The 12,747-nt window shown below is 33.8% G+C and overlaps 1 protein-coding gene across 5 annotated transcripts; it reads left to right on the plus strand.

Moving 5' to 3' along the window:
* Positions 1 to 940: 940 nt before the first annotated feature.
* LOC105252740 (F-actin-uncapping protein LRRC16A) lies at positions 941 to 12,554 on the plus strand. Of its 5 annotated transcripts, none has more exons than XM_011260287.3 (24): positions 941 to 1,381; positions 1,666 to 1,763; positions 1,859 to 1,909; positions 1,988 to 2,181; positions 2,303 to 2,480; positions 2,562 to 2,800; positions 2,889 to 2,983; positions 3,144 to 3,185; positions 3,517 to 3,704; positions 3,800 to 3,877; positions 3,971 to 4,304; positions 4,498 to 4,894; positions 4,974 to 5,292; positions 5,407 to 5,520; positions 5,617 to 5,822; positions 5,907 to 5,994; positions 6,319 to 6,540; positions 6,699 to 6,719; positions 6,843 to 6,984; positions 7,060 to 7,300; positions 7,432 to 8,132; positions 8,476 to 8,715; positions 8,868 to 8,932; positions 9,458 to 12,554. In XM_011260287.3, the coding sequence occupies exons 1-24, from the start codon at positions 1,345 to 1,347 to the stop codon at positions 9,572 to 9,574; spliced, it is 4,407 nt and encodes a 1,468-aa protein (XP_011258589.1). In that variant the 5' UTR covers positions 941 to 1,344; the 3' UTR covers positions 9,575 to 12,554. The 5 variants fall into 5 exon arrangements, with proteins under 5 accessions (XP_011258589.1, XP_011258592.1, XP_011258591.1 ...); XM_011260285.3 differs by having other exon boundaries at positions 1,216 to 1,381; positions 7,051 to 7,300; XM_011260290.3 differs by lacking the exon at positions 8,868 to 8,932 and having other exon boundaries at positions 942 to 1,381; positions 7,051 to 7,300.
* The last annotated feature ends 193 nt before the right edge of the window (positions 12,555 to 12,747 follow it).

Here is a 12,747-nt window from a genome sequence, read left to right on the forward strand (position 1 = left end):
AGAATCATCTAATCTTTGTTGTTCGCTAAAAGTTAAACAAAGACACATCATGTTTATAAGTGTCGCGATCATTAAGTGGAACGCAGTCTTTAGCAGTGCAGTGCTACAGTGCAACAATTCACTGCACTGCCTGGGGCCTGTTCTTTTTAGCTACACAGCTGCACTTAGTGCAGCATAAGTTAGAAAGAGACAAACATGTTTTCTTTCACTCTAACTAATTGCACTAATGCAGCAGTACAGCTAAAAACAGGTCCTTGAGGTAGTGCAGCGGTGCAGTTCAATATGGCGATGTATTTAAACACAAACAGCAGTTAACTTTTAATTAATAATGCATTAATTGCAAAAAAAAGAGATATAATAGTCAGGTAAATAATAATATATAATAATGTTAATATAAATTAATATAATAATATTAATATAAAGAATATAGATGAAAACAATTATTAATTAATAGAAAAATTAAAAAAAATTAAATTTAAAATAAGTTTTTAATTAATAAATAAGTTTATAATTAATAATATAAATTAATAATTAATAAACTTAAAATTAATTTTCCTACAAATTTGTAATAAATAAATTTCATTACAAATAATTGAAGAGTATTGATATCACCAACTATTTTTGGTCATTTATTTTCAATATAAAGGTATAAGTAATAAAAATTGAATGTACGAATTTTTTCTTAATTATATGGTATTTAATGATCCAAGTTTTTTTTATATTCTTATCATATATATTGTTATTTTTAAATCTTAATCAATCAATTTTTAAATCTTAATCAAATTTTAAATCTTCAACATTTTATAAGCGAGCGTATTTTTATCAAAATCTAAAACATTTTGTTGATAAGCAGATAAATAAAAGTATATATAAACGCTAATGACGTAATAATAGCGAAACTATTTTTATGTATGATCGTATCCACGTGTCAATCTGTGAATTACTGTTATTGCCATATACACATATGTATATATTTCTCCTGAGAAATCGTAATCACACAGAGAGAAGTGTTGAATCTAGCGGTTTTCGAAACATCTTTATTGATCTTTATTGTGCCAGTGTTCGGAATTCTGAACAGATTCTAATTGCGGCTTTCGCCGCCGATCATCGGTGATCGTGGATGACCAATCGCGGACTGGTGCCAACATGGCTGCTAGTGCACTGCCTGCTCGTCTTCTCGTGACATCGCCCTTTGTCTCGATGGCGCTCCTCTAATCGACGAAAAGCGGGAAGTCACGATCAGCGACCGGGAAAGAGTCTGAGAAAGAGACAGAGAGAGAAAAAGAGAGAGACGACGCTTTAAATGGAACAGCAAACTTCAATGGAAGACTTCAGCTAGCAAAAATGTCAACCCGGTCGCAACTCACGAAGGATTTAAACGGTTCGTCTCCAGTTCGTAGTGTTTACGTTCCCGTCTACGTAGATCGGGCGAACTGTCATCCATTCCCTCGAACGATCTATCTCTATGTATTGGTGACAACTAATCTTACTCCGCCTTACATTCTCTATTTTCGCGAGTATCATAATTGATTTCATCTGTCATTGTATCTTTTAATTAAAAAAAAAAAGGAAAAAAAAAGCGCGACAAGTGTATAATTCTCATGCTCACTTTTCGCTTAGTAATTTATCCCGCGTACGACTAAGTGAATTATTCATTATTTGCAGAATCGGTGAAAGCGTTACTTGGCAAGCATGTGAAAATATTGTTAAAAAACGTGGTGAAATTAGAAACAAAGCAGGATAAGCAAGAAAATCGTGTTCTCGTGAGTAATCTATTTTTCTCTGTCTCTATTTTTTTCATGATAATATGTGTCGTATTTTGCATTAAGCTAAATTGATTTTTTTTTTTCTACTTAAGGTGTTTTCACCATGTCGCCTCTTTCTATTATCGGCCAAAGTACCCACAAGAGTAAGTCGAGTTGTTTGTATTTTTCTTGGTTTTCTGTTATGTACTTGTAACATGACATTTGAATTTTTATTTTTATAGATCGACTGCCATTTTCATTACCTAGAAATAACGGCCATAGAATCGAGAAGAGCCAATCAGCTATGTTTGACAGTTGGAGAACGATTTTACAACTTTACTACAACCAGTATAGGCGCGGATACTACAGAAGTGGATGCCATGATAGAGGCCTTACATACGGCAATCCGAAATATCTTTCCTACAGTACCATTAAAGTATGTCCAATTTTACAACTAAATAATCAATGTTTGCCTTAATGATATATTAAGATATATAATGATATATAGTTTTTTGTAATCTTGTTGATTACAAATCTTTGAAATATTATTTTTGTAGTTACATTATACGAAAAATAGAGGTCATACCAGCTAGCAGATTGCAAACTATAAGAGGGAGCGAGTTAGCTAGAAGTACTGAGGCCACAAGACACACAGGGCCATGTGGTGGCTTTTCTACTCAATATGCATGCATGTGTGATTTGCACGGTGTACCATATAGGGAAGAAGTGGCATGGGTGAGATTATTGCTCCAATTTTTGTACTACTAGAATTACCTACTTGTATAAAAATCTTATTTACAAAAATACCAATTTCAGGACGTTGATACAATATATCTTTCACATGATACCAGAGAATTAAATCTGAGAGACTTTGATCATTTAGATCAGAAGGATTTAGTACCAATTATCTCGGCCTTGGAATATAATACTTGGTTCACAAAATTAAGGGCATCTCATCTCAAATTAAGTCACGAACCTTTAGATAGATTATTACATGTTATGCGAAGATCTTTATCCATTCAAGAACTCTATCTTGATAATCTCGGGATTAAATGGTAATGATTCCAGCGATGCATATTATAGCTTTGTAGGAAAAGAAATTTAATGGCATTTTTATAATGTACAATTATTTTGGTTTTAAAGGGATTTCGCTCACAAGCTGTCATTAGCTCTAATTTCTAATGCTAATACGATGCTGCATACAATAGATCTATCGCACAATATGATTGAGGATAAAGGTATATCATTAATTAATTCTAATAATTTATATTATATTGTATTTCCTTTTATATTTTAAATCTTTATCTGCACTAGACCCATTAAGTAAATCTCCATTTGCCAGTTATTAGCCATAATTTCAAAACTATCCTGAACAGTTTTTCTTTATATTTTTTGTAGGAGCCTCTAGCTTGTGTGGGATAATAGCCAAGTTAATGCAAGGTGTGCCAATAACCATGTATTTTTATTATCCCTAGTAATTATTTACTAATATTTAATATGCTTTTCACACATCTAGTTTTTCTTTCTCTTTTTTGTTTTTTTTAAATATTGCACTTTTATATTTTTATATTTTTTATAGTAATTATCCCCTTATATTTTTCCTTTTATTTTAAATAAATAATATCCTATACATATATTTGTTGCATAAGCATATCATATTAATATATAAAATAGTATTAATATCTTAAATCAAAAATTTTTAATTATAAAATGTATTGTGTATATGTTATTATTAATTCGTTATTCTAAATTTGTGATGTGTGTTTTTAAGGTGCTACACATTTGAGTGGTCCTATTGGCAAGTTACCTAAAGGTTTACAGAAATTAAATTTGGCCCATTGTGGATTAACTGGAAAAGGTGTAGGTCAAATAGCTCACGCGTTAAGCTTGAATAGGAGTATGCCGACTAGCTTGCGATATCTAAATCTTTCAGAGAATACCTTGAAAGATGATGTTAATGTGAGTTTGTAATGAATCATTAATTGACCTCGACAATAAGTTAGATGTATCTTAGTCGCGGCTAGAATACTAATTTGTGCATTTCATAATTGCAGAATTTGTGCAATTTCTTGGCACAACCTAATAGCTTAACACACTTAGATCTTAGCGGTACAGATACTACTTTAGAGTGTGTAAGTAGTGAATATTATTTTATTTTTCGATCACATATTTTTGCTATCATAGCTTGATCATTCTTATTATTATTCTTTATGATTTGGCATTAGCTGTTTGGTGCATTATTACGGGGTTGTGCAACTAATCTAGTCCACCTGAACGTCGCCCGAAATTCTTTTTCGAGCAAGAAAACCAAAGAGATACCTCCGAGCTTTAAACAATTTTTCACGGCAACTCTCTCACTGAAGTACTTAAATATATCTTCGTGCAAATTACCATTGGAGGCATTAAAGCATCTGTTACTTGGCTTGGCTTGCAACGAAAGTACAGTTGGCCTAGAGCTTGACATGAGTGGAAATAATCTGGGTTCCATGGGCGCACATGTTTTGGAGTCGTGCATTCACGGAGTTCGATGTATAGCGTCGTTGGATATATCAGACAGTAGTATGTATAGTTACACATCTCAAGATAATGTTATTTCAGAAATGGAAAGAGAATTATGAAACTTTTCCCTCCATTTTAAGTCTTTTTTGTATTAATTTTCAACTTGAAATGATGATTTTGTACAGAAGGAATATAGAGTGAATTTTTCTATTTCACTGCTTTATTCATTTCGTAATTTACTATTCTTTTATAGATATGGATGTCGATTTGGCGCAAGTTATAACGGCCATAGGTAAAAATAAGTCGATTAAGCAGTTGTACATGGGACGCAATACCGCCAGTATGAAAAGCAAGCACATAGCTGTCGTGATGGATGCTCTGGTGCAGATGCTTCAGGAGGATGACTGCGTGCTTCAAGCGTTGCATTTGCCCGATTCGAGGTTAAAGGGCGATCTCTACAATCTGATCAACGCCCTCGGCAGCAACACGTGTCTTCATACTTTGGATATTAGCGGTAATCAGATAGGAGATCCTGGCGCAAGATTGCTGGCGAAAGCACTGCAAATCAACAATCATTTACGGACTATTATATATGATAAGAATAATATCACGTTGCAAGGCTATGCGGATATCGTTCACGCTCTAGAGAAGTATGTGCATCGAAATACATATGTGTATCGAATACGCGGAAGAAGGATAATAATATTTATGAGAAATTTATTTTTGTAGAAACTGTAGCGTGCGGCATATGCCATTTCCGATTTACGATCTACAGCCTTGTATGAAGACTTCTGCGGAGAAAACGGAGCAGTTAGGCAAGAAAATACAGGATCTGTTGCAGAGAAACGTCACGCCGTGCAAATATAGTCACGGGCAAGCATTCAGATTGCAACAGGGATTTCTATTGAGCTCCACGCAACAGATGGTCGACAGACTCGTTGTTCAAACTCAGGACACCATTAAAACTCTCGCGGCAGAGAGCTGCGACGCCAACAACGATATCAATTACGCGACTGGACTTATACAAGACGCAGACAACTCTAAACAAGTACGACAATACAGAAATTAAATTTATTTACTTTTAATACTTGACCTAGATTTTTTAAGACTCACTTTTATAGTAAGATTGAAAAATTCGTCAAATAAAACTTTATCTTTTCAGTTACTACCGAGATTACACGAGGTGCTTCAAAGACGGGACGAGAATAATCCGATTGAGCTAAAATTACACGATATGGCGAATGAAATTCACAAAGTTGTGACGTTGTATTTACAGGTATATAAGTCTTCGTGAATATTTATATGTGCTCTTTCTCTCAAAATAATTATACAAGATACGCTTATATAATAATAAATGTACAAATGATGTCAGGATTCTCTGGACGCGATGTTGAAGTGCGCGAACGAACAATGTCCCACTATACTTTCACAAACGGTGATCAGAGGTGATGAGAGTGAACCGATTGCAGTGCAAGATGATCTTCGTAATACTTGCAAAGAGAAAAATCAAATCAATAATGAATTCATACACACTACTGTTACCGAACAAGCTGGCGCAGATATCGTTAACAGAGTCAAGTTAGTGTTCTAATAATACTATTGATGTATTAATAATCGACGATCTATTATTTTATTAATAGTTTTGATCTTTTTAAATATCAGCGAGCTTAACTTGGCGGTTGCAGCGCATATATCTGATAGAATTACGGATGAGGTAATCGAATCGTTGTCAAGAAGTTATAAGACTTTGGTAAGTTAAAAATATTATGTACATATATGTGGATATATATGTTGTGTTATATTTTATATAAAATTTTAAAAGAGAAAACATTTGCCAGATAATATTTAGTTAGAACAAAATTGATTCTAAAATTTGATTACAAGTTTTGAAATTTTAATCATATTTCATATTGATACAATTACAAACTCGTCAAACATATTAATATGGTTTAACATGTAATATTATATTGATAAATTTCTCCTTAAGATTTCCTGAAGATATATATTTCGATATTTTTAACAACAAAGCGCTAATATAAAACAGAGAAAAATCGCTAAGATAAAACATTTTCAGATTGGTGATTGCGATAGTCGAACAAGGAGCAGTACACCAGATGTTTTACGACCTAGTGCCGGCTCGATGAGCAGTGGAAGCGTGATAGGCGTGACTAGCGCGAGCGGTGTCTCCATAACTCTACCTCCCGGCAGATCCAGTCTCGTATCCGAAGAGGAAACGCCGGAAACGTGTTCGTTGGCAAATTCTATCGGTCCATGCGTCAATGATCAATCACCAATGGTAAGATTTTTCGAGTTCTTTAATATTATACGAGACAGCAAAATGTCTGTAAAACTTTTAAATGCCAATATATTTTTTCCAAAGTACTAATATATTTTATGTTTTATTCGTTGAAAGCTGCTAAATTATAAGCTCTTTTTATTTACATGCTAACATAGAAATTGGATTATCTTAATCTGGTAGGTATTTACAAAAATATACGAAAGTGTAAATGATTGCATAAGTGTAAAATACATATAATTTATCGCGATATAATATTAATATTATGAGATGTGATATATATTTTTTTTTTCGATATTTAGGCGACTCCACATTTGTCGAACAAACGCAAAAGTCTACACGGAAGGAAATTGAGACCCAAGTCTGTGGTAGATTCGGTAGAAGGACTTTCCGCCGATGACATTCCGGATCTCTTACCATCATTACCGAAAAGTCAAGCTGAAGGTTTGTATAAATTAAATCTTCACACAGATCTATCATCTTGCAAAATGTATAATTATTGTTCCATAGCTATTTCAGAAACCGAGCACTCATTGACAGAATCCTTAGACTCCGTCTCAGAATTGCCCAATACTGTAGGTCAGCAGTTGCAACATCTAGTGAAGTCCAGACCACGTAGAACGAAAACGCGAGCGCCCACGAGGCCGATGTTGAGACCGGATCAACCCATCGACGGTCTCGCTCTGGGTGAGGGTCTCGATGTATTTTTCCGACCCACCACACCGACCACACCTTTAATATCACCTACGAGCGATGACAGGTATAAATAACGACTGATTATATCCATACATAAAGTATTCTGTATTTTTGAAAATATATGATGACTTTATGATTTGTTTGCAATCAATATGCAAATTATCGAAATTAATTTTCACCTATTACAATTTACAGTTCTTTACATACTTTTCCAACGGACGGAAGTCCTAATCTATCATTGACTAGTCACAAAAGCATTCCACCCGATATGGAAAAAAAGCATAGTTGTAATTCACCGATGCTGAAAACACTTCTGGAACCTGCGCCGCGTTCTCGATCCAGCGATAATTTGGAGAAATTTTCCCCTCTCGTTGGCAGAAGATCTCAAGGCGATTCTCCGCTGACGGCGTCGCCGCTCGCTCGGAGAAATACGACGGACAATGCTCAAGTTCACGAGAGATCCAAAAGCGAAACTCATGCAAAGGAAACTTGCAACAATGATGCGGGTGATGATTCTAAACGTTGCATGCTCACAGACGCATCTGGCATGAGTTCACGCAGCTCGCACGACATCAATGATAGCTTTGGAATGAGCATGCTGGAAAGGGACCAGGAAAATCGTAAAAATATCGCGAAGAAATCCGACATGGACAAGTCTGTCAAGCTACGATCGACCGGTCATGATCTGAGAAGTCCCATAAACGGTAGCAACGGGGGTAGCAGTACCAAAAGTACATCCGATTCGACTAAATCACCGATATTGAAACCGTTGGTGAAGAGTAGCGGATCTACGAGCGACGGAAAAAGCAACGGCGCCCTTCTGAAAAATAAACCGACTCCACCGGCGACGGCGCCTAAACCGCGACCATGGAGCATGGCAACCGATCGAAAATCCGGTAAGAGATACTTTCGAGTCACGAATTTTTCTTGCAATTGTAATTCGTATTATCCCTTTGCTGATACTCTTCGATTTTCGAGAAAATTTTAATTCATGCTCTCTCTATCTCCCTTTCTATCTCCTTGCTAATTATATATTTTCTTATTATTTTAAATCATTTAAAAATGAAAGACAAAATTCCTAACATGTTTTTAAATACGAAGATTTTATAAACATTCTATGCTTTAAGGCATTCTATATTCGATATAGAATCACTATCAAAAACTATTTAACGTAGAAAAAAATGATCAAGTGATTTATAATATATAAAGATGATACTTAATCTACCTAATTTCTTATAGGAGAATTTAGTTTATTAAGTGATGGCTCCAGCCCAAACACATCGGCTGGTAATACACCCGATTCCGGCGATGCTCTTGATGAGTCAACTGATAGCGGTGTCAGCGGTCCAGCTTCTTTGCCGCCAACGTTATCGGCAAGCAGCACTGCGAGTTCATTGAGCAACACGAGCGTCGAAAAGAGATCGGTGAGAGAATTGGCGGCGAGCTTGAACAAGAGCAAGGCTGACAAAAAGGAGAACGGTAAGTATCAATTTTCAGTTCAGCCTTTTCCGTATCGCATGGTTAATTTTTTTAGCGTACGCATCCTTACGCTTCTTATAGTGTAACAAACATAAAACACGCATGTAAAATCCTTCGATGTGACAACCCGCTCCTATTACCTATTATTTTAGAGCATACCGCACCTACAGCATGGCGGTCGCTGCTTCAACGCTCTGTCGACCGAGCAGATATCAAGGTATATTTTATTTAATTTTTTTTTCCTTCCTGAGACTCTATTTTAATTATCCTCTCAGAGCTATTTTTTATTAACTGCTCATAGTTTATTATACTATATTATATAGAGAATTGGGCAAAGAATAATCTTATTATATATAATAAAATGTAATACTGTACTGTAATATTTATTACATAATATAAAATTAATTCATACTAAGTAATAATTATTGATATATGAATTAATAATTATTGAGTAATTAACAATTCATGAGTAATAGAACTAATGTGTGATTATTTCATTAATCACAAGTTGAAAGAATAGTAATATATATAAAAGTATAATAAATTATTGCCCGATACTGATATAAATCTTTCATTTATATGCTTTTTTAATATTAGATATAAAGGTCATAATTTATGACACTTATGCAATTATTTTACCCCACATTACATATTAATCTTGCTTATAATTTCAATAAAATATATATCTTAATTGGATTTTATATAATGCAAAAAAAAATCTGTTATTACTCTGGCATTGCAGGTAACGGAAGTGCCGAAAATGGTTGAAGATAGTCGTCTCAGTTTTAAACTTCGTCGCACGTCATTTTTGCGCGATTCGAATTTCAACTATAACAACAACGATGTCGTCGACGTTTGATCGTGCTGTGACAGGTGATCTGCATTACGCATTATGCCGATTAAAAGTATGCCGATATCTGGCACATGAAGTAATTTTTCGTCTTTCGTGCCATAAGGGAAATCTTAAATTGTGTACATAAGTATATATAAATACATATATATATATATAATATTGACCGATTTTAACTTTAGAGACAGGGTACTGAAAGTTTTTGCAGCGACTAAAGTACTAATCTCTCTCTGCTCTTAAGGTGTGGCATTAGAGGATCTTATACTAGTTTTATACGATGTTGCGTTTTTACGCAGCTCTATTTCGACTTGGTCGTATTCACGTATTATTATCCTTACGCTTCGTTATACATTTCGTATGTGTGTACCAATCTTAATTATTTTTAATTGCGTTTCATTTTTTTAGATATTATTAAGATATTGACTTTCGGTCAAAATAAGTGTCATTCCTCAGTCAGATTCTTAGTGAGCAATTTATTACACTAAGATATTAGACAGAAAGAGTGTTATATTCTCTCAAAAATTTTTAATGTGTATTTATTTATATATCATTTATCTATGTGCTTTAACAGCGCGAAAATGTCTAGAATAGACGAAACCACATCACAGTTTTAATGGAAAATAATCTGAATCGATTTTAATTCAATCGTGTAGGGAATGTTGCAAGTAGCGGCAACTTAAACTAGCATAATACGTTGAAAGAGGTGTCTTCCAAGATATTGTGTAACAATTAATATTTTGTGCGCATGTATTTTTCATTTATAAGAATAACGTCCACATTTTGATTCGTATTTTTTTTATTATACGCGACTTGTTTTTAATCTGTGATTAATTTATAGAAAATTTACGCGAGATCTTATCGTACAGCATAATGTTTTTTATTATATATAAAAAGAAAATTGATTTTATAGTTAAATTTCTGCTCGAATTCTCAAAGGCAGCTTTTTCGTATTTAATTATTTGTCTGTGCAGCTAATGATAGAATTGATGATGATAAAACGACAAACTCTTTATTTTATCGCATACGGAGATGTCTATTATGTCCATTATTTTTATTATATATGGAAGCTCTAAAATGGATCTCTCAACTTCTAACATCGTGATATCTGAAATTTTTTCACTGCAAGAATTTAAATTGTATCAAATGAGTAAAGCACGTTAAAATAATCATTACAATTATAGAATTAATCATGGAGAATTTGTATATGTGATTATAGCTCGCGTTTTCGATACATATTGTGTGTGTGATAGAGGATATAAAATTCTCTCAACGTTCAATTGAATGAGACTAACAATGCAAAATTATCTATCGGAATTCTTCGTGCTGCGAATTTTTCGAAAGCATTTTTTTGTAATAAAAAAAATAGATGTTCTTTACAATTCTGATGATAAAGATCAGTACAGTTTATATAATCCTTGTATCTCAAAGATGCATTTGTCTTTTTATATTGTGGCAAACGCGTGTACATATATATGTAAAAAACTAAAATAAAGAGGACTTACGTATAGATGAATAAAAAAAGATATGCCCGCGATTGAAGAGAGGCGACGCGAAAAGGTCTCAAAAACGCGTCTTGTGAATTTTTTTACCGCTTAATTGTTATCACGCGTAATATAATATTGATATCGATCCCTTGCTACATGTGATCACAATTGTAGTTTATCATGACGTGTTTATTAAACGGGGACTATCTCCTCTGACTGCGAACGAGCATCACATATTGAAGCATCACATTAAAACAAAATTTGCGTGCATAAATTTATATCTGTGTATGTGTGCGCGCGTGCGAAACATATTTATATCGATGAAACATGAAAAAACGTGAAAAAACGTGACATATGCGTGACACTGTCATGTATCTCTACGGATCTATATAAGATATCTTTAGGCGTTAGAGCCGTTGGTCCTAAGAAACGCGCGTACCTCTCTTAATTACGTATATATATAATAAATTAGGAAAGGACGCGTTTTGTTTGTCGCTAAAATCTTGTATGGTCTACTAGATAAACGTAAGGAAGTTTTTCGTATATATTAATCTAATCCGATTCGCGAGAGGCGAAGCTACTTGTAAGACGTCTTGCGATATTTACTTTTAGGCACATTTCTGACAATTTATCGAATCTGTCTTAGAACAGAATAATATTCCTACAGTCTCGTGTAACCGACTAAAAACTTACACATATATTATAATATATATATATACACATTTACTGTGTGCGCGTTACAAATAATTTTTATATAAAATATACGTATGCGCGGTATTATCTTATTATAAGGAAAAAAAAGTATGTATTTGGAAGGGAAAAAATTGACATTCTCGCACATGTAAAATGACTCTGCCGAGTATTGTGCCAAAAAGTCTATAGAGTGCACATTGTTTATACAGTGAAAAAAAGAAACAAAACAAAAATTATCATGCGTTCCATTCTCGACAAGCTTCTGCATCATTTATAATCGCATCATTTGACTCTTGCCTGCAAATTATTCGTAAATATAATTGAATAGCATTGTAAATATAACTGAGAAACTAGCGATTCGCCTCTCATTCCATAACGTTACTTACTAATGAACAAAGTTGCGTTACATTTACTCGTGTATATGTGTGTATATATATTTATACACACAATCTATATATAAAGAGAGAGAAAGAGAGAGAGTGAGAGTGAGAAGAAGAAGAATCATGTGCGTGTGCATGACACGTGTGTGTATATCGTATATATTTAAATCTTCCCCGATACACATTCCTGTATACATATACGAGAGAGAAAGAGATACATTCTATATACATACAATGCGAAGATACACATGACGTATAGGCCGAAATATATTGTAGATATTAATATCATCGCAAAAATGTGTAATTGACGATGTTAACATTTGCAGTCTATTTTGGTGGATAGCATAATAGAAGCGCGATATAATCCGTTAACGAAAATAAAATAACTCGTATCCACACAAAAACAAAAAGGCGTATATGTGTGTATATATGATTTCCATTCTCCCTGAAAAAAAAAACTTTCCCCATCAAAATCAATTTTAAAATCTCTTTAGTTGTAAAAAAATATTAGCTTTCAAAATTATTTCAGTCGTCGAAATAATTCGATAATTTTCACGAATTTTTTTTTTAGCATGACGGGGAACTATCCCTATTCTTAAACATTCTTTATTCTCAACAACGAAAA

This window comes from Camponotus floridanus, unplaced genomic scaffold (genome assembly GCF_003227725.1).
Source record: "Camponotus floridanus strain SB8 unplaced genomic scaffold, Cflo_v7.5 scaffold2, whole genome shotgun sequence".
NCBI lineage: Eukaryota > Metazoa > Arthropoda > Insecta > Hymenoptera > Formicidae > Camponotus > Camponotus floridanus.